General features: G+C 39.1%; 1 protein-coding gene across 5 annotated transcripts in view; it reads right to left on the reverse strand.

Annotated features, from left to right (window-relative positions):
* The window catches only part of LOC140195486 (rho GTPase-activating protein 21-like), a 348,737-nt gene that overhangs the window by 232,636 nt on the left and 90,362 nt on the right, over positions 1-25,739 (reverse strand). Inside the window, exons 1-2 of one of the 5 annotated variants that reach the window (XM_072253850.1) lie at positions 7,620-7,987; positions 6,559-6,790 (exon numbers count right to left, since the gene is read on the reverse strand). The exons of 1 other annotated variant lie outside the window; for it this stretch is intronic. In XM_072253850.1, coding sequence (XP_072109951.1) covers positions 6,559-6,642 — 84 coding nt within the window. In that variant the 5' untranslated portion in view covers positions 6,643-6,790; positions 7,620-7,987. Of the gene's footprint in view, positions 1-6,558; positions 6,791-7,619; positions 7,988-25,739 lie in introns of those variants that run through there. 3 more of the 5 variants (XM_072253851.1, XM_072253852.1, XM_072253853.1) reach the window with 3 other exon arrangements.

The following is a 25,739-nucleotide window of genomic DNA, read 5'->3' on the forward strand; positions in this document are numbered from 1 at the left end:
AAACAATTGTACTTTTCATGTCTTTATTGAACACATTGTTGAATTATTCACAGTCCAGCCTGGCAAATATATGCGAACCCTCGTATTTAATAACTGGTAGAACCTCCTTTAGCAACGATAACCTCCACCACACATTTCCTGAAGCTGCTTATCAGACTTGCACAACAGCGAGGACCGTTCTTCTATACAGCTGATCCAGTTCATCAATATTCCTGGGATACCTTTCATAAACAGCCATCTTCAGGTCATGCCACGGCATTTCAATTAGATTAAGGTCTGAACTCTGACTTGGGCAACCCAAAACACAAATTTTCTTCTTCTTAAACCATTCTGTCGTTGATCTACTCGTGTTTCAGATCATTCTCTTGTTACATCATCTAACATCCATTAAGCTTCAGGTGATGGACCACTACCCTGACATTCTGCAGTAAAATATCTTGATACAATATGGAATTCATTGCTCCCTCAACAAATGCAAACTGTCCAGGTCCTGAGGCAGCAAAGCAGCTCCAAACCATGATCAGGCAGCATCTATGGAAAAAAAAATACAATCGACATTTTGGCCCAAAACATTGACTGTACTTCTTTCCATAGATGCTGCCTGGCCTGCTGAGTTCCTCCAGAATTTTGTATGTGTTGCTCAGTCTTACAGAACCTGCAGATTTTCTCTTGATTCCCAAACCATGCTTCACAGGTGGCATGAGGTTTAGGTGATGGTGTGCAGTGCCCCATTCCTCCTGCCAAAAAGCTCAACTTTTGTCTCATCTGTCCACAGAACATTATCCCAAAAATGTTGTGGAACATCCAGGTGATCTTGCAAACTTGAGATATGTAACAATGTTTTTTTTATATATACTGGTCACCTCCGTGGTGTCCTTCTGTGAACATCATTCTTGTTCAGTGTTTTACTTATTGTGGACACATGGACATAAATTTTAACAAGTTCTAGAGATTTCTGCAGGTATTTTGCTATTACCCTTGGGTTCTTTTTCACCTCCTTCAGCATTACAAGTTGTATTCTTGGTGTGATCGTTGCAGGATGCCTGCTCCTAGGAAGTAACAACTGTGCAAAATTTCCTCCCATTTGTAAACTATTTCTCTTACTGTGGATTGATAAACACTCACATCTTTAGAAATGTTTTTGTAGCCTTTTCCAGCTTTGTGCATCTCTACAATTCTTCTTCGAAAGTCCGCTGAAAATTGTTTTGACAGTGCCATGATGCACATGAACAGATCTTTCTTGAGAAGAGCAGGTTATGTCAATAAGTTGACTTCGTGTGTCTTTTTTATAGATCAGGGTACCTCTTACCTCTACAACCCACACCTCCACCTCATCTCATTGATTGGAACACCTGACTCTAAATAGTTTTTGCAGAAGGCATTACTGCAGAGGTTCACATAATTTTTTTTGAACCAAAACTGTTTTTTTAAAATGGTATACACAGTATTGCCCAGAAGTACAACTGTTTGTGTGTTATTAGTTTAGGCATATTGTATTTCTCTATTATTGTGACTTAGTTGAAAAATCAGACCACATTTTATGAGTAAGTAATGCCGAATACCAGGTAATTGCAAAGGGTTCACAAACTTTTTTTTGCAACTCTACATTTCTCACTATCAAAATTGCTGACAACAGAAGTGCTCCACATTCTCACTGATTAAGAAGGTTATTGCTTGATAGAAAAGACTCAGGCAGATGAGCAAGAAGGTGAAAAACCCCAGCCATTAATCTTTACTTTAAAATAAAGTTAAATGAAAAAAAAATATATAAATTGCAATTCCATTTTATTCATTTTGATATACCTGTAATCCATCTAAAGTGTAAACTATTGTTATTGCTCTAATACAAGATTCAATTTGTAGTGCAGTTTTACCATTCTGACTAATACAAACAGTGCATAAAGTCCAAATACGTTATGTAATTATATACCATCCATTCCTAAATGGGTAGTATTGGAATTACAATCTGCTCAGGGCTATACACTTGGCTCTATTTTAGGTTCCTCTCTTCCTTTTGATTTGAAACGCCTCGAACAGGTCTCTAATCCGATAGTTAAATATACCTTACGTATTTGGTTTCAATTCAGAAAATTTTTTGATCTTAACCAATTTGGGCTAGCAATTCCTATTTTAGGTAACATATTTTTTCCTCCCTCTTTCACGGATCATGCTTTTCAAATTTGGAAGACTAAGGGTATTTCACTGTTTTTGGATTTATTTTTAGATGGTTCCCTTATGTCTTTTGAACAATTATCTAATAAATATAATTTATCAAGAATACATTTTTTTAGATATCTACAAGTTAGAAATTTCCTAAGTACTATACTTTCTTCCTTTCCAATGCTTCCTCCTACATATATTTTAGATACTATAATTAACCTTAATCCATGTCAGAAAGGTGCATCGGCTATGATTTATAATATTATTATGAAACTTAGGAAAGCTCCATTTGATAAGATTAGGGTAGATTGGGAACAGGAATTGGGCTCTATCATTTCCCTGGATGACCGGGGGAAGATTTTACAATTAGTCAATACTTCCTCTATCTGTGCTAAACATTCCCTAATTCAATTTAAAGTTGTTCATAGAGCACATATGTCCAAAGATAAATTAGCTCGTTTTTATTCTCATATTAATCCTTTTTCTGATAGATGTCCGGGGCAGATAGCCTCTTTAACTCATATGTTTAGGTCTTGTCCTACTCTGGAAACTTTTTGGAGAGACATTTTTAATATTATCTCAAAGGTATTGAATATAGATATCTCTCCTCACTCTATTACTGCTATCCTTGGATTACCTAAAATTTCCAGTAATCTTTCTCCTTCAGCCCGTAGAATGATTGCATTTCTTACTTTAATGGCGAAAAGGTGTATATTACAACATTGGTAAGAGCTTAATGCATCTACCTTTTTTTGGTTTTCTCAGACTTGAATTTGGAGAAAATTAGAAGCAATCTTTATGATTCCTCACTTAAATTTGAACAGACCTGGAGATCTTTTATTCAATATTTTCATTTAATGTAATTTTTTTTCTTCCCCTTTTTGCTCCATATTTATATTCCCTTCTTGTTTTTTTCTACTGTTTTTAATGGAGGTCGGGTTTGAGGACGTGATTTTAAGTCTTTTAACTCTACTTGTTCCCAAGTTAGCCCATTGCTTTGCTTTGCTTTTAGTTTAGTTGTACGGTGTTTTTTTTTGGGGGGGGTTCTGTTTTCTATTGATATATATATAAAAATTAGTATACTATATGTTACCTTATTATTTTATGTTTAAATTACATTGTTTGTATCATTTCTTTTGTTTTAATATCTCCTGTAATTTTATTATATTCTAACAGTGTATTAGTGCCTATATGGCTTACCTTTTGTATACTTATTCAATAAAAAGATTTAAAAAGAACAAATATGTTATGTAATTAATAAATACCCTATAATAATCTATACCAGGATCAAACATGAACGACTCCAAACACGCCAAGTACAAAAAATATCTTACACATATTTCAACAAATTCCTTTCTTTTTAAACAAGTTACTAGAACTGAAGCCACCTAAAACTTAACTTTCCTCAAAAATCAAATCATATCTGCTTCAATCTAATTAATTCTACTTTACACTATAAACACTATAGAGCAAAAAAACAGAGCCAGTTATAAAATATTTTATGATAAAATAAATGTCCTTCTGTTTTGGAATATTTTAAATAACGCAATTAGCAAATATCACACAAGAATAAAAATATAGAAAATATATTCTAGAAGACTTTGAAATAACTCAAAATATTTCCCACAAATAGTTCAAATCATTTTATAGCAATAGTGTAAACAAAACAAAATCTCAATGTTTCCAGTTTTAAAATGGACTTGAATGAAATTATTGGAGGAACTCAGCAGGCCAAGCAGCATCAATGGAAAAAATTACAGTAGACATTTCAGGCTGTTCCTCCAGCATTTTGTGTGTTGCTGCTCAGATTTCCAGTATCTATAGATATTCCCTTGTTTGTTGAATGAAATTATACAGTTATCCTAAAACATCACAAACAGCTCTATGCAATACAGTGCTGATGTTAAAAACACAAGAGGAGCAGGCGACCAATCAGCCCTATGCCTGCGCTATCACTCAATATGATAGATCTGCCCCAGCCTCACCTCTTTTGTGCTAGTTCTGCATAGCTCTCAATTTCCTGATCTTTGAAAAATATTACCGGATTCTTTAATTATATCCAATGATTTAACCTCCATATCTTCCAAGGGAAAGAATTCCAAAGAATCACCACCCTCAGTGAGAAGCTGCTCTACCCAACTCAATTTTACATGACCACTCCCTAATCTAATAACCATATCCTCTCATTTGAGATTCATCCAAAAGTGGAAACATCTTGCCATTTACCCTATCATGTCCAATCGAGAATCTTATACGTTTCAATATTCCACCCCTCATTCTAAACCCTAAAGGAAACAGGATTTAGTTTCTCTAGCCATGATGCTGAGATACAACCTAGGATGCAGTGGGACAGGGTACTGGGTGTTTTGGGTCTTTCCACATCAGACACTCTCACCAGGGTTGATCAGGTCCTGGCTTGTGTCTCAAAAGCAATAGTCTCTAGATCCATAGCCACCTGAGCATCTGTGACAGTCCTAATGGTTTTCTTTGCAGCCCCGGTAATGCCAAGGAGAGAGTAACAATGACAGGTTAACCCATACATCCCATAACTTAGCCTGGTGAATCTCTTATGGACCGCCTCTAATGCTCGTGCATTCTTTGTCATCAGAACTGAATATGCCAAGCCATACCTTATAGTTTTCATTTTTGTATCTAAAACTTTGCTCTATTTTTTTTAAAAATCACAGGGAATACATTTCCCAATTACAACAAATAATTGTATTTTCAATGGTTAATATGTTGCTTGCCCCTGCAAAATTCAGGGGACAAATACTTTAAGCAGAATGTTATCCAAATAGCTGACATCTGGTACTCAATGCCTGAATGGGTGGTACAAGGCAGAAATTCTCATTGCATTCAAAAACATGGTTGATTATTCTATGAATCATAATCTAGAAGTCTTCAGATCAAGAACTAAGAGATGGAATTAGCCTGGACACAACTTTTTCAGTTGAGGCAGAGGTAATAGATCAAATGACTTCCTATAGCACCATAAATTCTACAAAGCAAAGATATTTTAATGCATAATGGAAAGCAACTTAATTAAAATTAAAAAGAACTAAATACCAACAAAAAAAGTACTGAATACATATAAATTTAGCAGGTGTATGTATCTGAACATATGTGAGATGTATGATTTTATTTCAGTAAAACATCTCAACAGCACAGATTATCTTGACAAAAATATTCAGATGCAAGAGGCTGCAGGTGCTGGAATCTGGAGTAAAAGAACGAACTGGTGGAGAAACTCAACAGGTCAAGCAGTGGATCGAGCTCCACAGATGGTACTCATTTACCAAGTTCCTCCAGCAGTTTGTTTTTTTGACAAAAATATTACCCTACTAATTTTAATAATAATGTAATAAATACATAAGGATTCCACATACTATGTATTCTTCAGAGAAAATATTTTATGAAATACAAGTGATACAATATCCTCTTCACTAGGGTATATTCCCAGCTTCAGAGGTAATCAATGTGAAGCAGTATCTGTTTCTCTCTCCGCTGCTAAGTGCTTCCAGCATTAACATTTTTTAAATCTACAATATATTCACAAGCATTTAGTGCAAAAGCATCCAAATGATAACTGCACCTGCAACATCAAGAGGTCATTTTAGAAATTCCTCTAACTACAGCACAGAGGTTATAAAAAAATGTTCCCCACACAAAGTTCCAACTTGCCAATGCCTTCCAGTAGTCTTTTGAGTTCCACCTACACTATCACTGATGCAATATTTTACCATTTAACCCCCACGTATTAACCTCGTCTGCCACCAATTGTACCGTTGAAAACGAAAGACAGTTGTGGAAATCTCTCTGGGTTCAGCGACAATTCAAGAATCAAAACAAATAAAACCACCAACAATTTCAACAGTCATTGAGCCAGTCTACATAAACTATTGCTGCATTATTAAGCTAGACTACACAAGTTCATCAGTGCTCAAAAACAAGATTTTTTCCATTTCATGCAACCAACGTTAAAAAAACTTTGATTCTAGATTAATGATTTGTAACAATTTACATATTTACCCTTAAAATTGGTATGCTACTATAATCCAACATTTCTTTTGCAACATATATTCAAATATAAACAGTGTTTCCGAATGCGCCGCTGCTTTTACATTCTGAGAACAGCAATCAATCCCTACATTAAAACTAGTAGCTGATACTACAAGCTTAAACTGTCACACACAAACCCTTGCTAAACCTCTGGAGCATAATCTGTTGAGCCTGACGGGCAGCGCGCCCAATACGACAAGATGACAAATGGTAAATCAAAAGGCACAAAAGCATTTGCTGATTCATTCGTGCTGAACCTTGTATTAAAGTAATAAACGCTCAAATCACCATCCATGTTTGTTTAAAAAGAAATAAAACGACATCTAATCTCAGTCGTACCTCGTCCTCTTCAACATAGGGGCGTTTTTTTCCATTTACATCTCCATCCTCCTCTTCACTTGGACAGGACCTACGTGTCGCCATTATTTCATTCCAATGTAAAACGAATCCAGATCAAGAGAACACTCCCTTGGCTCGGTACATTGAAAAATCCATGAACATCAACAACAAAAAAGCAGCCAGATGATAATTCGCCAATCTATCCGTTCTTCTTCATAGTTTCCTAAACGATCTGAAATATTTTTTAAAAACTACATCAGTTTGTCGCAAATAAAACGCTACATGATAAATCATACTTTCAGTTCTCTTTAACAGTAATTATACAAATACACTGATTCAAAAAACTCAGTCCTCCTGACAGGAACTCAAATCTCCTTCCATTAAACAAGGAAACGCCTCCCTTTCCAAAGGGGGAAAAAAACCCAATTTTTCCTGTTGGATAGCTAGTCTTACAAAAGCTGTATTATAAACACCTTCTACAGCAGAACTATTTGTTTTCTCCTCCAGGCTTCAGATAAATAACCCCCGAAAAACTGTCTTCCCCATCCAAAACTGAAATATACAAATATCCTTTGAACAAAAAGTGACCGATGTAAAGAAGGGAGATGGTTCAGATACAGCCTGCAAGCAGATCTTAACATTACTCTCTCTGGACGTGCCTACGAATGGCTCTTGACAACCACCCATTTGCTGTGGGTGGTTCTCTGTGAAAATTCGCCCGAGTTACACCGAAAGGATGCGATGTGTAAATATAAAATCTGTAAACGTCTCCCACGCTTGCAAGTCGCTAGATTCGATATGCCAGCTCCGAGAGAGAGGGGCAAGTTAACCACTACCTCCTGCACAAGATCCTGATCAGTAACAATTTCCGACATTCCGAGCCGTGCAGAAGCCCCCGATCACCACTCCCCCCCCCACCCCCACCGCCCCACCAATCTTCCACTGAAGCCGAGTGAGAACCCGATCCGCTCGGTAACCAGCCTCCGCCGCTCGCAAAGATCGGGTCCCCCCTTCCGTTCAGTGGAGCATTGGAAGGGAAGGATCCGCTCCCGCCAGCACACCTTGTGGCGCCGTGGGACGAAGCGAGGCCTAGACGCCCCCTTAGTCCAAAAGGCTCCTCGGGCTGCCATCCCCCAGTGCCGACTGCACTCCGCCGGCCGCCGCCTCGCCGTCCGCCGCCACCATGGCTCCTCCGCCTCCCGGTTGCTCTCCCTCTGCCTACTTCAGCCACTGTCACTCGCCGCTCCCTCGAGTCCAGGGACGCTCCTCGGCCCCTCGCTCTCCCTCTCTCCCACACACACACACACACCTAAACACAATGAACGTGAGGCTGTAACACTAACGTGAAACCCGACTCATCATCGCCGCCGCCATTATTTTCTCCCTTTTTTCCCCGCTTCACCGAATCCGCGTAGAAAAAGAGAAAAAATATCGCCCAAGAACACAGCCGCCGGCCAGCAACCAATCACAGTCGGCTTTACAACTGCGGCGTCACGGATCGACAAATAGGACAGAGCGTTTCATCCACCTTCTCTTCCCCCCCACCCCCCTTCCCATTCCTCGCGCTTTCCAACTATTATTCCCAATTCCGGGCCAATAGAAAAGTAGCTCGCGCTCGCTTCTTCTGACCGCCCCCCCCCCCCCCATCACCCGCACCCTCACCCGGTCCCGCTGGCCAGCGATCGTGGGGCTTCTACCTTTTCCCTATTCCCCCAGACTGCTGACCGATAAACACATAAACATTGGTACACTTGTTAAAGTTGCAACGTTAACCAACTGAGCTATCCGATTTTAACATTTGTTTCTACCATGCCCGTGTAGATTATAATTAATCGTTCATTTTTTTAAAAAAATATGCAGTGGAAAATTAAACAAAGTGGATGCAGCGCAGATCATTGTAGTGTGGTGTGATCTTCAGCGCGATGTGAGCTGCATAGAAATTAAGCGTGGGGACGGATAATTTACTACAGTTCGCCGAACAGTTATTTCTGTGGCAGAACGTGTAATTGCAAGGCTGAGAGGTTAGGCGACACATTCCATAGTCTGATGTACTGCGTAGCTGTCATTCATTCATACCAAATTCGAGGGAGAAGGCAGGTTTTGATATAGTTTCTATATTTAACACTTTCCCCCCAACATGTTTTGCTTTTATTTTGTCTCTTCGTCGCTTATTGGGCAAAATAAAGCCCGTGAATCATTGTAACGCGTTTCACGCCCATTCCCCGGTTTTCATCATCATGGCAATTTGAAATTCCTTGCCGGATGAATTTAAAACTCTCCACTCATTTTTCGCAGAGGAAATGATGATACTTTTCTTTGTTGATTTTTACTATTTATATTCTGGTGCCTTACAGAGATTTGTCAAAACCAGGCAGTCTCACAGACAGAAAAATATTCTAATTTCTAGCAGAAGGCTCTTGTGATGTAAATAATTTATCGTGCGGCTTAGTCTGATTCTCTAGTGTTTTGAGACCTATCATATTTTATGTTAATTCGGCGTCGCGTCCTATTTTCTCGCAGACCACTCCTCTGAGAGTTATCACTACCCTTTCATTCATTCATTTTCTCCTGACATAACCAACCTAATCCTTAGATTCACACCCAATCGACCAAAGAGCTTTCTGATGATCCACAATCCGCCTACCTCGTGATCTAGTTCTAATTCAGAAACTAATTCGGCATGCTGGTTCCCGGATTCACCGAAATCATATACTTCACAGGGAGTCTGATGCCGTAGATATTCCATAAATAGTATAACAAAACGCTCCGACGTGTCTTGAGCAGTTTCAACACAAATGAATCTTGTGTAATGATGCAACTTTGCACACGGCTGGTTGCGCTCGACCCAAAACGTTGACCAGTCTCCTCGCCTCCACTAATGCTACCCGACACGCTTCCAGCAATATATATTTTTCTCTAGATGCTATCATCTGCAGTCTCCTGTTTATTGCTTGTTCTCAAGGGCTCCGTTTATTCTCAGTTAATGAGCAAAGATTTCGTCAAGACTCTTGCCTAATTGTTAATTAAGTTACACACCCGAGTTCACCCCCAGGGCACTTTGAATACAGTTGGCCGAAGTGCACTGCCGTAAAGTGCGCAGTTCGGATGAGGAAAGTGATCAGATGTGGGCAGATAAAGTAATAATTTTGGAAATAGTTATTTAAGCTTTTAATTCGAACTGAACAGTGTCATTAGAATCACAAAGGCCAGGGAGGCATTGCCAGATGATTTAAACGCCAAAAGGGCAATGCTTTTAGAGAGTTTATATAACTATATTTTACACTCGTTTTGAGTGTCGCCTATGTATCACTTCCCAGCAAATGAGTGGATACTTAGGTAAGCTAGATAACTGGAGATAGGGATTCATTGAGGTGGGGAGTGAAAGACTGAACATGTGGATTTGGGTGCCTGAAGCTTTACATATTAACATCAGAACTCAAGAAACTAAGTGCACAGAAGGAGATTGATAAAGTATTAAATCTTTTTAGGATGTGTGTGTTGAATAATTTCATTCCACTAAATAGAGTTTAGCAAGAGAAATAAGAGTTCATGATGTTTAGCAACACACACAACACATTGTCTTTATACTTTAAAAGAATGGGGAAGGACCATATATTCACTGGGAGGAAACTAGTTTGCCTGAGCATGGAGATCCTGATCAATTTAAAAGTAAGTCACCTTTATCATTTATTTACTCCACTTCCTTCCTTACAGATCGAGAGGTCAGCCAGATGAAGAATTCAGTGCAGAAATCCACACATCAACTATTGCATTTAGGCAGCATGTAATGGTAATGCTGCAACTCAGCAAAGTAGAGATGTTTGGGTAATTGCACTGTCAATCAAGTTTGGTAATAAAATCAGTCAAACCACTAAGGATAATTTTATTCACAAATTTATACATAACTACACTCCGCTTACTCATTTTTTAAAGAAATTATACAACTTTTATTGGGAGAAGTTGTGTCCTGTCATCCTCTCTCTGCAGCCTTATTGGGAGAGTGAATATAAAGGACATTAACTCTGCTTCCCTCCTAAGGCACTGCCTGGTCTGTTCAGTATTTCCAGCATTATTTATGAGTGCCATTTTTGTTTTGTACTTATATCGTATCAAAATTTTAGTTCATCATGAAATTCATGAAGAATATTCCTTAAAATGAATGATAACAGATTTTAGTTCCTCACAAACACTTTTCCATGGCAAAGAAACGTGTGAATGTTTTGTCATTATTTATTCCAACATTTTCCTTCTGATCCAAAAATGTGCCCATGCTATTGTTCTTTTGGACAAATTGGTAGCAGGCCTTTATTTGCTTGAGGTTGTGCAAGAATGATTTCTCACTGTCTTATAAATGCTTATCACGTCATTTGTTTCAATGATTGGTATTGATCTCCCACAATGATGTGTTAGAATCTGCATGTTGCTCACAGTTATGGAATGTCGATAGAATTCTCTAATTTGATTAACATCCATTCACCATAGCCCATTCGTTTCTCACATATTTTATCCATGACTCGCTGTCTAATTTTCTAAAAGAGAATCAACAAAAAACATTAACTCTGTACTCTCTGTCCACAAATGCGTCCTACCTTCCTGATTAATCTCATAACTTCCATCTGTAGAAAAATGTGAGAATTTCTAACCCTCACAAAGGCTAATTTCTTGTGACTATCTATTTTTGCTGCATAACTCTATGACATGGTTCCACTTTTACCACATACTGTTATAGGTTTTATTACAATTTTCCATAATATAAAATACAAATGTTAATTGTCAATGTGGTTTCTTCATTACATCCTTCAATTTTCACTTTCTCTTTATTACAGCAAATTTCCAGGGTATCTTTTTATTTCATGTATAATTAATTTTTACTGGAATTCCATATTATTCTTCCTGCCAACTGTGTGTAAGTGCCAAACCATAGCCGGGTGCTTTCTCGCAGAAGCTAATAAGAATCACAGGGAGACCTTTCACTGGCCACATTGTACTATCTTATTCAAAACAGTATCAACTATAAAGTAGATCCATGTTCCACCACGTTTGATAAGTAACGTCAGGAGAAAATTTGGCTTAAAATAGCTCATCATATAATAAGACTAAAGCATGGCTTCCCACTATAAACTTATGTTGTTGTGAATAGTCTTTTGCCTCATGCTGACCATTTGTGAGCCCTGTGCTTCTAAGAGTGATCCAAAGCATTCTTAGAATTTTTTTTGCACATACATTTTTTCAGTAAAATCAGACACAATTTGCTTAAATTTATATTTTGCTTCTTTCATCGTAGCAACAAACATTAAGTTGAAATGTATACAATGATATACAGCATGGATATTTAATGTACTAACCTAAAGGATTGGTATTTTGCCAAAGGACATGCTGTAAATTAATAATTTCATCATATGCCTTATTCATGAATAATTGATTGACATTTAAATAGGGATCAATAATTACTCATTTGTGGTCATAGGCCAAATTCAGAAAATGCAGTGGTGGGCAAATGTCTATTATGTATTAATTAACAATAATATTGAAGATATAATACTTTAATATTAAGTGATTCACATCACTAACTGCAATGAATTGAAAATGTATTACTCAACAGAATTATCTCAGTATTTTCTTTCATTGATACACAGATGTCATCACCCATGCTTACATACCCAGGAAGGAATCATATTTCGATGCCAAAGGTAGAAATCCAATCAACAGCTTCAGAAGTAATGTTAGTGGTGAGGGGCTTAAACTAGTCCTGCAAAGGAGTAGAACCTAAAGCAGCAACGTTACAGATGAGAAAGTTGAATCAAATACACAAGTTTAAGCAAAATTCCAGCAGGCAGGGAAGATCAGGGCAGGAATGTAAGTGAGGAAAATCAAGTGGGCTAAACTGTATTAATATTAATGCCACAAGCCTGACAGGTAAGGCAGATGAACTCAGGACATGGTTCAACACACGTGATTTGATAATACAGCTACTACAGAAACATTGTCGAGAAATGTGTCAGGAACTGTAGAGGAGGCTTGATGCAAGCGCACAGTAGGGGAGACTATTTAATGGTAAACAATAATTTTAATAATAAACTGCAAAATAACAAGCCACAAGGGGCCACAAAACAAGAGAGAACAAATAATTAACATGACAAGGCAACAAGGCAACAAGGTAACTGAAGGCTGGAAGCAAATGGTTGAGGCTGGCTGGTTCGATGAGTGAACAAAAATCAGAGCTGGGTTTAAATAGGCTGCAGGTGATGAGTTGGAAATGAGTGGCAGGTGATTCGTGTTCGCTAGGTGGAAACTGGGAGCTACCTGCCTTTGCAGGACTGGCAGAAATAAAGTTCAGAAGCTACTGGAGCTTCCAGTGTGAGAGAGATGGAGGTAAGAGAGGAGGGGAAATTTTGCTTAGGGAGAACATCACAGCAGTACTTGGAGAACATATTTTCATGAGAACATTCTGTTGCAATATACAGATTGGCTAATCCCCCAGGCCTGACCAGGTGTTTCCTAGGATCTTGTGTGAAGCAAAGAAAAAAGATTGCTGGGGACCTGTAGAGATTTTTTTGTATCTTTGTTAGGCACAGATGAGGTACTAGAAAACTTCTACCTCAGTCTTTTGGAAAATGTTTTGCCTTTTTAAGAAGGGCTGTAAGTACAGTCCAGGAAATTATAGACTGGTGAGCCTTCCATCAATGGTGAGAAAGTTACTGGGAGGCATTCTGATGGATACAACTTAATTTAATTGAAAAAACTAGGTCTGATTTGGTATAATCACCATAACTTTGTTTGCGGCAGATCATGTTTCATGGATTTGATTGAATTATTTGAAGAGATGACCAAGAAGATTGACAAGGGCAGGATGTGAATGATATCCATATAGATTTTAGCAAGGCCTTTGACAGAGTCCCACATGGTAGCCATTTTGTACAGTCACAGTATTTTTCCCCTTCGTGATGAGCCTAAAGAGGGTAGAGATTTAAGGCAGGTTTTTCCACACAAGAGTGTGGTAGGTATATGGAATGAGCTGCCAGAGAAGAGGGGAGAGGCAGGCGCAATTACAATATTTAAAAGATATTTGGATAGGTACTTAAATACAAGAGATTCTGTAGATGATGAAATCCAGAGTAGTGCTCACAAAATGCTTGAGGAACTCAACAGGTCAGGCAGCATACATGGAGGGGAATAATTGATCGATGTTTTGGGCCAAGGCCCCTCATCAGGACTGGAAAAGAAGGAGAAAGAAGCCAGAATAAGAAGGTGGGGGGAGGGGGAAAGGAAGAATATAAACTGGAAGGTGACAGGTGGAGCCAATTGAGGAGGAAGGTAGATAGGTGCAGAGGGGGAATGAAATCAGAAAGTGGGAGATGATTAGGTGGTAAGGTTAAAGGGCTGAAGAAAAAGGAGTCTGAGAGGAGAGGAGAGTGGACCATGGGAGAAAGAGAAATAGGAGGGGCACCAAAGGGAACTGATAGGCAGGTGAGGAGAGGAAAAAGGGTAAGAGGGGAGTCAGAATGTGGAATGGAGAAAAAGAGAGGGGGAAGGGGAGAAATTACCAGAAGCTAGAAAAATCGGCATTCATGCCATCAGATTGGAGGCTACCCAGACGGAATATGAAGTGATGCTCCTGCATCATGAGAGTGGCCTCATTGTCTTCCCTCATTTCTAGTCCTAATGAAGTGCCTTGGCCCGAAACATCAACCGTTAATTCTCCTGAATAGATGCTAAGCTCCTGCAGCATTTTCTGTGTATGTTACTCTGGATAGATACATAGGTTTAGAGAGATATTAGAATCAGAATCAGGTTTAATGTCACTGGCATACAGTTTGTCATGAAATTTGTTGTCTTTGCAGCAGCAGTACAATGCAATACATAGTAATAGAAAAAATGTGAATTACAGTAAGTATATATATGTGTTTGTGTATGTGTATTTATATATTTATATTAAATAAGTGGTGCAAAAATAGGAAATTAAAAAGTAGTGAGATAGTGTTCATGGGTTTAATGTCCATTCAGAAATCGGATGGCAGAGGGGAAGAAGCTGTCCATGAATTGATGAGTGTGTGCCTTCAGGCTTCTGTACCTCCTTCCTGACGGTAGCAATTGAGAACAAGGCATGACCAGGGTGATGGGGTCCTTAATGATGGATGCCATCTTTTTGAGGCATTGCTCCTTGAAGGTGTCCTGGATACTGCAGAGGCTAGTGCCCATGATGGCGCTAATAAGTTTACAACTCTCTGCAGCTTATTTTGATTCTGCACAGTAGCTCCATACCAGATGTCAGTAGAATGCTCTCTACGGTACACCTGTAGAAATTTGTGAGTGTCTTTGGTGATATACCAAATCTACTCAAACTCCCAATGAAAAATAGCCGCTGTTGTGTCTTTGTAGCTGCACCAATCTGTTGGGTCCAGGATCAATCCTCAGAGATATTGACACCCAGGAATTTATAGCTGCTCACACTTTCCCCTTCTGATCCCTCTATGAGGACCGGCATATGTTCCCTCATCTTAGCCTTTCTAAAGTCCACAATCAGTTCTTTGGTCTTACTGACATTGACTGCAAGGTTGTTGCTGTGACACCACTTAAGCCAAGTAAGCCAAAGTCAAGCAAATGGGATTAGTCTAGATAGGCAACTTGGTTGATACGGATGAATTGCTGCATAACTCTATGAATTTACGCTATTACGTGATTTACTGTTTGGCATACACTTAAAACTTATTTGTTAAGAAGGGGGTCTGGTAATTTTACTAAGGTTTACAGACTTTTCAAATTATTTATTTTGCTCACAGATTGAAATAGTCTAGTCACATAAATACAAAATGATGAATGGGGAAGTAATATTTTAAAAATGACAGCAAAATATAAATGTAATACTATGAATAAGACTATTTCTTGTATTAGTATATGATTATATCATAGAAAGGCAGATCTAGGTAACTGCACTGCCTTTCAAAGTAAATCACTCAGCTGCAAAGAAGTATGAAAGGAGTAATTGGTTTCAATGCAGCTTATTTCCTCCAAAGATCTAGATTAACAAGGATAAGGGTCTGACAAAAATAACTTTGGGCTGCTTTGTGAAACTGTCTATGCATTAATACTGTGCTTCACAAACTGCTTTGTGGTGTAAATGGGAAGCACTCCAGTTTGCTACAGACAGTGCAGAGTATTACACTCATGATTTCAATTCAGTGTTCATGCAGCTGTTGTCAAGTGACAAAGAGCTGATCCAAAATAGTTCCAACAGCTGTATTGTGTGTATGTGCCAGTGATGTTAGTGGTTTCCATTCATTCCAATAACTCTCAGCTTGTATTCTGTAAACATTACTTATTTTGTATTTGGAATGTATATTTATAGCATTTAATTTGAGATATGTTCATTGTGTTGCCTTTCTATTATTCAATCAATAACATTAAAACAAATGTTATTGAGTACTTTTGTTTCAGTCATGATCATTTGACCCTGGCCTGCATTTCTAAAGGGAAACAACTATGTTCAGCTCCTCCCAGGTAATTTGGCCCTTGATTATCAGTTTGGGACTCACCCAGATGAGTGATGCTGAATCCAGTTTGATTTGCATTGAAAATTATTATTTTTTTGAAACATAATCAATAAATTATCTACTTATTTCAAACTTTCATTCAAAGCCACCCATTATTTGGATTGCTTAGGTGCTCCACATAAAAACTGTCGTTATTTTCATAGTTTTAGTTAGGTTTTGAAGATAATTTCTTTTAGGCACAATATTTATTTATTTATTTGTTTGTTTGTTTATGCATTCATTTATTTATTGAGATACAGCATAGGAATAGGCCCTTCCAGCCCTTTTAGCTGTGCTGCTCAGCAATCGCCTAATTTAAATCTAGCCTAATCACAGGACAATTTATTATGACCGATTAACTCAACAACTGGAACGCATTTGGACTATGGCAGGAAACCAGAGCACCCGGAGGAATCCCACACGGTCACAGGGAGAATGTACAAACTCCTTAGAGACAGTGGCGGGAATCGAACCCTAGTCGTTGGTACTGTAAAGTGTTGTGCTAACCACTACTCAACAGTGCTGCCTGATTAGGGGCAAAAATCTTTTTGACTTATTGGCCATGACATTGTGACGGGAGTAAGCCATTCAGCCCATTCTGTCTCTGTTTTGCCATTCCATTAGACTGGGCCTAATCTTGATCAAGGTTGCATTCATCTTTTTTGGTGGCTTAACTTTTAATTACATTGTCCAACAAAAACATATAAATATCAATTTTGAAAATTTCAATTGACTTAACCTTAGCAGCTTCCTGTTGAAAAAATTTTCCAGATTTCTACAGCCACTTGAGTGAAGGACGAATTCCTGTTATCAGTTATATCCCTCCAGAATACAAGACTGATCTACACAATATTACTCGTAATTACACCACTTCAATTTACCTTCTCTTACTTAATTCTGTACTATAAAGAGAGAATGGAATAGAATTTCTTCCTTAGTGTAGTCTGAGTATTGCCTTCCTTTCTTGGTTCATCTTCCCAGTATTCAGATTTTAACAAATTTGAACTTGTGTTGCTTTAGGCAGAGTTTACAGCTTATGTTGCTGACTCACTTCAGCTGTGCCCAATGAAGAGCTCCGTGGATAAGGCATTAAAAAATCTGGAACTTTGTGGAGGAGTATCAGGTCAAGTGACTGTGCCTTTGAACTTACAAGACCAAATCTTAAATTTATCTGTCACTTATACTCATATCTCTCAGCTGAGTAACTTGTAAAAGTACATTATGGTAATACATGATACTGACTTGACAGGAGCGAGAAGTTAAAAGAAGTTATACCAAGGGGTGATTCTTGTTATTGGTTAACTGTTCACAAGTTACAACTTAAGATATTTAGGGTGAAGTGGATTGAGAATTTTCTCCAAATTTATCACTTGCAAATTCAAGTCAAGGATCCATCATTTTGAGGTATTTTGAATACCAGATTCATGGGAAACTAAATAGGTAGTATTCTAAACCTGACACAGGGCATGATCCCAAAGTCACTAAATCAGTTATGGTAAGCTTCCCCTTCAGGAGATCAAATAATTCTGTCAAACTAAAAATGTATGTGCACAATATTAGAAAATAATTTGAATTCCAATTGTTAATCAGACAGGCGTTTTGTAAAGAACCAATGACACAGAAGCAAGAACAGACAGAATGGGCCCTCGAAGTTATTGTGCTAGTCAGTAAGACCCTTCATCTGAAGACACATCCAGCCCCAGTTTTCTTATCTCTAGGTGTCCAAAAATCAATCAACCTCTGTCTTGAACATACTCAACAAACAAAAATCTGCAACACTCTAGGGAAGAGACTCCTAAATATAATCTCATCTTTTCTTACAACAGTGATTTTGCTCACTCTCCACGATCTTCATTTCTCTCTCCAGGGTGCCGAAGCCTTTTGCCATCCACTGTTGGGTCAATTTAAATGCTGGCCCAGATAGACTGAAACAATGAGAGTCAGGACGAGAGCCAATTTCACTAATTCTCTGTGATGGTCATCTCCATGGCACTAAGGCTTTGAAGACTGGCCTGGCTGCTGTGCTCCATGCCTGCTGATACGATGAACTGATAAGTGAGGCTTTGGGCCTTCTCTGGGTGGCTCTGGGGTTTGGATCTGAGGACTCAATTTTGGTTCGGAATGCTGTTATTGTTCACTTCAATTGTTTTCATGATTTAATTTTTTTTCTTTCTCTTGTGCATCGAGTGTTGGTCTTTATTTCTTTTATTTTCATTCATTTTTTAAATTGGGTTCTTTTGGGTTTCTTGCTTTGTGGCTACCTGTGAGCAAGCAATTCTCAAAGGTATAATTTATACATTCTTTGATTATAAATATACTTGAATCTTGAATCTTAAATCACAGAAGGAGGCCAATGAGCCAGCTTTTAGAACACTCACATCAATCTCATTCCTCCACTTTATTTCCTGGTAACCTCTTTGCTCTCATATGCTCATCAATGCTCGACTGTTTCTAGTACCAAGCACACATTTGAGGTATAATTAACCAATTAACCTATCAAGCATCACACCTTCAGGGTGTAAGGGGATAACTGGATCCTGGGGTGGAAGGAGGAATCAACATGATCACTGGGAAAAATGCACACAGATAGCCTTGGGGTGAGGTTCAAACCTAGGTCACTGGAACTAGGAGCTGGCAGCCTTAACTGCAGAGGCATCATGTAACACCCATTGAGCAAAGAAAATGCAATTCTTTCTGACACGGCTCAGAGCCATGGTGCCTACCAGATGTAGAAGGCTTGTCAAAGGAAAGCTCATGCAGGCAAACAATTTGGAGATTGTTTTATCTGCTGTTAGAGGACGAATAGAATTTTGCAGCCAGAATAAAACGTCCATCCACAGGACAGGCAAAATTAGCTATAAGAGAACCTGTGAAATATTTATCAGTCCCTGCTTATATAACAACATTTTTTATTGAAGAGATGATGTTTTTCATATTACCTTGGAAACTACTGAGAACAATGATAACTTGAATCAAATGCAGCTTTTTCCCCTCTTGGCTAAAGGACAATGTTCTATTATGGAGGTTTTCTTTCATGAGAATAAAATGCAAGACCTAAATAAATATCCAGAATTCCTCTATCCTGTAAGGGAAGTTGATCAATTGCTTTCATTTCCCAAAATTCTCCCAGCTAAAATGTTTGAAGATTAGTAAGGTATTATTTGTCTTCCACCTGTTTTTCCTTTCTCTATATTTTGCTTGTTCAGATGTAATTTCTTACTTACCTTGTTCTCAATTTATAATTTGTATACAGATTCATAATTAGGTTACAGAGGTGATGCTGCATTTCCCAGCTAAACTTCTAACAACCAAAATGAAATCAGATTTTACATGGCCTGTTTGAGTCTCTGTACAACCTTCTTAACAGTGGGATTAGTTTTCTCTTTGTTACTTTTTTAATTGACATAGTACAAGCATTAACTGAAAGCCAGACTAAACTCTGGGCTCAGCTTGTGCTCTGTTTGACCTGGACAATGGCTGGTCTGCCTACATCCACAATTAAACTTGCAGCAATGAAAAGCAAGCTCCAGTCTCATCAGTACATTACTGCTGAGATCCAGTCTAATTACTTTTAATGGGCAAATTAAATCAAAGGAGTGCAACCAGCCTTTACTTTCTACCAGTATTTTTCCAGCTGCTTTCATTGGGAAATACAGTAATCAAAATTAGTGTTCTGGTCTTAAATCTATAAAATTATTTTAATATGAATTTGATCATAAGCAAGTAAAATAAAACTGAAATAGATAATTGCAGAATGATAGATTTGTTACAAGGAAGAATACCATTTGGCCTATTAAACATGTTAACTCTTTTCCCATGGACCTGCTAACTGTCCTCTCACAAATGCCTCTTTAGTTCCCTTCAGAAAGTTCAATTTGATTCTGTTTCTACGTATTAACACCTACATGAAATTCTAAGTACCTACTACCTGAGTTAAAAAATATTTTCTCCCATTCTCCTTCTATCTTTTAGCCAAGCTTTTAATCAACCCTTGAACCATTATTCCATTAAACCACTTAAATCTTCTCTGAATATTTTTGTTACAATATTAATTTCACACCTTGAATCCCTCATTCCTCTAGCCATTTCCAGCACCCTCTTGAAGTGTTTCAGATCTTTAAAGCAAAGTTGCTGAAATTGGATGCAAAGCAACAGTTTAATTGGCATTTGGCAGTCTGAGGTACCCACCTGCTTCAAGCATGCTTCAATTATACTGGTGCTCAAGAAGAGCGTGGTAACCTGCCTCAATGATTATCACCCAGTACCATTTTCATTCACTGTGATGAAATGCTTGAGAGGTTGGTGATAAAACTTATCAATTCTCTGAGGAGTGATTTGGATCTGCTCTAATTTGCCTACTGTCACATCAGGTCAACAGGAGATGTTAATTTATTGGCTCTTCACTCAAACCTGAAACACCTGAACAGTGAAGATATGTATATCAGAAAGACCTTCATTGACTACAGTTCTGGAATCAGAACTAATCATCCCCACAAATCAGATCAATAAGCGCCAAGACCTAGGCCTCAATATCTCCATGTGCAAATGGATCCTTGATTTCCTCACTTGCAGAATTTAGTGAGTTCAGCCTGGCAGCAACGTCTCCCCCTCAATTGCCATCAGCACAGATGCATCACAAGGCTGTGTGCTTAGCGCCTTGCTCTACTCGCTTTATACTCATCACTATGAGGCTAAGTATACCTCTAATGCCATCTTTAAGTTTGCAGATGAATCAACGGTGGTGGTGAATCAGCACATTGGAGGAAGACCTAAAATCTGGCTGAAAGGTGCCACAACAACAACCTTTTGCTCAATATCAACAAAGCCAAAGAGCAGATTAGTGACTACAGGAGGAGGAAACTGAAGATCCATGGGCCAGTCCTCACTGGGGATCAGAAATGGAGAGGGTCAGTAACTTTAAATTCCTCAACATTATCATTTCAGAGGATGGGTCCTGGGTCCTGGTCCAGCACATAAGTTCCATTACAAAGAATATATGGCAAAATCTCTAGTTTCTTAGATGTTTGCGAAGATTCAGCATGGCTTCTAAAATTTTGTCAAATTTCTATAGATGCTTGGGGGAGTGTATATTGACTGGTTGTATTATGGCCTGATATGGAAGCACCAATGCTCTAGAATGGAAAGGCCTACAAAAAGTAATGCATACAGCCCAGTCCATCACAAGTAAAGCCCTCCTCACCATTGAGCACATTTACAAGGAAGACTGTTGCAGGAAAGCATTGCCCATCATCAGGGACCCCCACCATCCAGGCCTTGCTCGCTTCTCACTGCTGCCATCAGGAAGGAGGTACAGGAACTCAGGTCCCACAGTTGAGGTTCAGGAAGCGTTATTACCCCTCAACCATCAGGGTCTTGAATCAGAGTGGATCACTTCACTCACTCAACATTGAACTGATTCCACAATCTATGAACTTGCTTTCAGGGACTCTACAGCTCATGTTCTCAATATTTATTATTACTTGAATTTGCACAATTTGTTGTCTTTTGCACATGGGTTGTTCTTCCATCTTTGTTGTGTGCAGTTCTTCATTGATGCTATTGTGTTTCTTTGTACTTGGTTCCAAGACGACGAATCTCAGCGTTGTATACGGTGACATATTTGTACTTTGATAATAAATTTTGATTTACTTTGAGTTATGGCCTAACCAAATGTTGTACATAGACTCCAAAATAACCTTGCCGCTATTGTACTCCATGCCTCCCTCATGGAGTACAAAGCAGCAAGTAAATTCCAGGATCCCATATACTTTAGGAAGTACTCTCTTAATATCTCCTGCAACATTTATACTCATCTATGTAGAAGGCTCTCTATTATTGACATCCCTTAGAACTGTGTCATGTCAACTACATTGTCTTTGATTATTTTATCTGTCAAAATTTATCACTTTATACTTGTTGGTATTAAATTTCATAAATTATTTGTAATTTTATCTGGATGTTATGATTGTAATTAAACATTATTGGGATGCTGGAAATATAAATAATGTATGACAATTCTTTGATGGCTGGTGTCAGTAGCTTGATGAAAAATATAAATGAGGAAATACATTTAGGTGGCGAGGTGGTTGTCAGCTGTTCATTGTGTTTCCTGCAGTCATATAACACCTAGCATCAACTGTGATACATGCATTAAGTTGATCAAACTATTATGGGTGGAGTTTTGCCAATTTCTAAATATGGGTTTGTCGCATGAGGAGTGTTATCGTTAGTGAAGTAGTTGCTATGGATGTAAATGTTTGAAAACTCCACTGAATACATATGATAATGAAGTAAGTGATATTTGCTTTGTGTGCTTTAAATGGACCAGAAGCAAAGATCCTGAAGAACGGAGCAACTTTAGAAACACAAGTGGTGAGGATTCAATGAATATTAATCCCAAAATTGCCTTCTGAGAATGGTCCTGGTTTTTGTATTTTTTGAGATTATTATGTTTCATGTAGTGAGGTACAGTGAAAGACCTGTATGATCAATTCATTACAATAAAGCATTGAAGTGGTACAAGGTAAAATAATAACAGATATTTTATCAGCCTGTGAGGTAAACATGGGAATTGTGATGAATCAGGGATTTAAGATTTAGATTACTTGTCCCGGTGATTGATAAAATCCTCATTTCCCCTCTGTAACAATGATGAACGACAGGAGTGCATATGCTTTCTTGATATCTAATTTTGTCAGGGTGCAATTGATAAGAAATGCATTTGTATCACATGTTCCTGTCATATATATTAACAAATATATTTGTTAGTTGATTGAAATGTCTAATCATATTTGGATGGATGGATTTTGCAGTTCTGCCACTTACAAAGGAAAGCTCCGAAAGTAGTGTTTGAACACAAGGATCCAAACTAATGGCTGCCAAAGAATTTTGTCACCTTCTGAAATTATTCACGGAGCCAAAATAATTCCACAGGAAAACTATGTCGAGACATTAATCGAGATGTCGTGTTAGATATACCGCTAGCATAATCAGAGAAGAAACAGAAGACATCCCAGTACATTTGTTTTCTTTATAGAAAAATCAGATGATCATTATCTACAGAAGGCAGTGATGTTAGATTATATCGGACACGGTTCTAGCCCCAGGAATGCAAGAATCGTCAATAAACAAGGATAGAAAGGTAATAAAATGTCAAAGATTTTTCTTGTAATGGTCTTCTTGATATGTCATAGATAATGAAGTGTTTGAAAGTGTTACACTGTCCTACAAAACCTTCAACTCTTTTGGTAGCTTCTTTGCTTTCCCGACTTTCCATGGGAACCTTAGATCAAATAAGTCCATTGAAAGGCTGCGAAAAGACTTACATATTTGTATTGAATTGATTCAGGTAACTTCCTGGTGAATGTGCACTCAGCAGTCATGTTATTACCTACCTCCTATACCTAATAAATTGCCGTTGAGTATATTTGTGGACTTCTGTTGCTGTAACCCATCCACTTCAAGGTTCAACTATTATAATGTGTGGTTAATTGAATTGTCGTCATCTTCCTGTCAGCTTGAACCAGGCTAGCCATTCTCCTCTGATCTTTCTCACTAATAAGGTATTTTTGCCCACAGAACTACTGCTAACTGGATGTTTCTTGTTTTTCACACTGTTCTCTGTAAACTCTAGAGACTGTTGTGCATGAAAATTCCAGGAGCTCACTAGTTTCTGAGATACTCAAACCACCCCATCTGGTACCAACAATCATTCCATGGTCAAAGTCACTTTGGTCACATTTCTTCCTCATTCTGATGTTTGATCTGAACAACTGAACCTTTTGACCAAGACAGCATGCATTGACTGCCACTTGATTGACTGATTAGATATTTGCATTGATGAGCAGGTGTACAGGTGTATAGATGTTACTAATGTAACCTTCCGATTCGGCTAGTGGTGTTAATCTAGGGAAAGACAGTATTCGGCCCAGCCAAACTTGAGAAATCTTGTTTGGGTGGATGCTATGTGATGTGCTCCCCTGTTACAAATCAGTACCACGAAATAACAAACAGTACACAATATGCAATTAAACGATTGAGTTGTATAATTCTTAATTTGACTATAGGGTTAGTAAAGAAAACAAAAAAGAAAAAGGGCCCATTCTCATGAAACAGTCCAATGTGCACGTTGGAGCTCACAGTTTTCCCGTCCGTACATTCTCCATCGATTTCCCCCGGGTGTCGTTGACTCCCGACCCCATTCCAAGTCCACTCCACCCTGCAGTCTACGACTTCCCCATTCTGGCATCTTCTCTCCCCATCTTCCGCCGAACAAAAGACTGCGAAACCTTCTCTCGGGCCCACAGAAACAAGAACACCTCCCCTCATTGGCCAGCGCACATTCCAAAGCTCCCGTTATCTCTAGTCATAACCCAAACACACTGCTGCTACAGAGAAACCATTACATTAGCAGTGAAACCTTTCCCAGGTCATTACACTCTCCCCCCACCAAATTTAGTCAAGTCCTCATGACTTTGAAATAAGTTGCCAGCCCTTCCTGAAGAACACAAAGTCCAACCCAGGTGTAAAAGGCAGTGACATGGCTCCCCAAAGCGGTAGGGACCACTCTCTGTTCCTTGGTGCTACATAGGCCAGCCTATCCGATGGTGCCTGATTCAGTGAGACCTCCATACCCCGTCATCTACCTCCTCATGTTACAACACTATTGGGAATACTTCTAGTCTATCGGCAAGACCTCCCTTGGCCTATCACTCATGCCCACCTGCAACTCAGACCCCTCTGTTCCTTGGCTAAGCCCTGCTGCAGCCCAGGCTGTCCACAGATAGCCCCCGATTTCACCTGACTCAGCGGGAGAGTCTCTTCCTCAATCAATGGGGAATTGGCAAAAGGCAGCATATACCATACCTCCAGGTCCTAATCCTCCGAATGAGCATCACCCTCAGGTGCGGGGGCCAGCCTAACCTCTCCTGCTGTTGGTCCTGCAGTCACCCTGTGTCGCTGCAGAGTCCTCTTACTAGGTGTAGGCTCTGGGTCTACCTGCACCTCTTATCCCAGAGGCAGAAGGTGGTTCCGATGGAGAACCTTGACAGACCCATTCCCATCCTCTGGTTTCACTCGGAAAACTGGTAGGTTTGGCATCTGGCTCTCCACCACATAGGGTGTGACCGCCCAGCGGTCAGTTAACTTGTACTTTCCAGGTAGTCCCAAATTCCTTATGAGGACCCGGTCTCCCGTCAGGAGTTGGGAGAACCTCACCTTTTGATCATACCTCCTCTTATGTCCTTGATTCTCTCTGCTTAGGTACCTGGGGGCTCACTCTCCTTCTCGCATGGCACCAGCTGCTAACAGCCCTCCGCATTGTTTGTCCCCTTAGAGGATCTTGCTCCCCACCCCCCACCGGGGGGGGGGGGGGTCACACTCACTGATAACTACAGAGACATCTCAGTTCTCAACTCTGCCACAATCTCCTCTACCGCTCCCCTGGGCAGGCTATCCGTGGTCACTTCACCGCAGGAGACCTCTACTGAGGACTGTACCCTGTTGACGGAGTCCTCCTGTGCCTCCAACACATTCTCCTCCTCTCGCACTTCTGTGATTAGTTCCACAAACAAGGGAGAGGGATATGACTTACAAGACAGTCAGAGACACCAACCAATCAGGTCCTGAGACTGGGCATCCTTTGCTATTTGG

Source organism: Mobula birostris, chromosome 3, assembly GCF_030028105.1.
Source record: "Mobula birostris isolate sMobBir1 chromosome 3, sMobBir1.hap1, whole genome shotgun sequence".
Lineage (NCBI taxonomy): Eukaryota > Metazoa > Chordata > Chondrichthyes > Myliobatiformes > Myliobatidae > Mobula > Mobula birostris.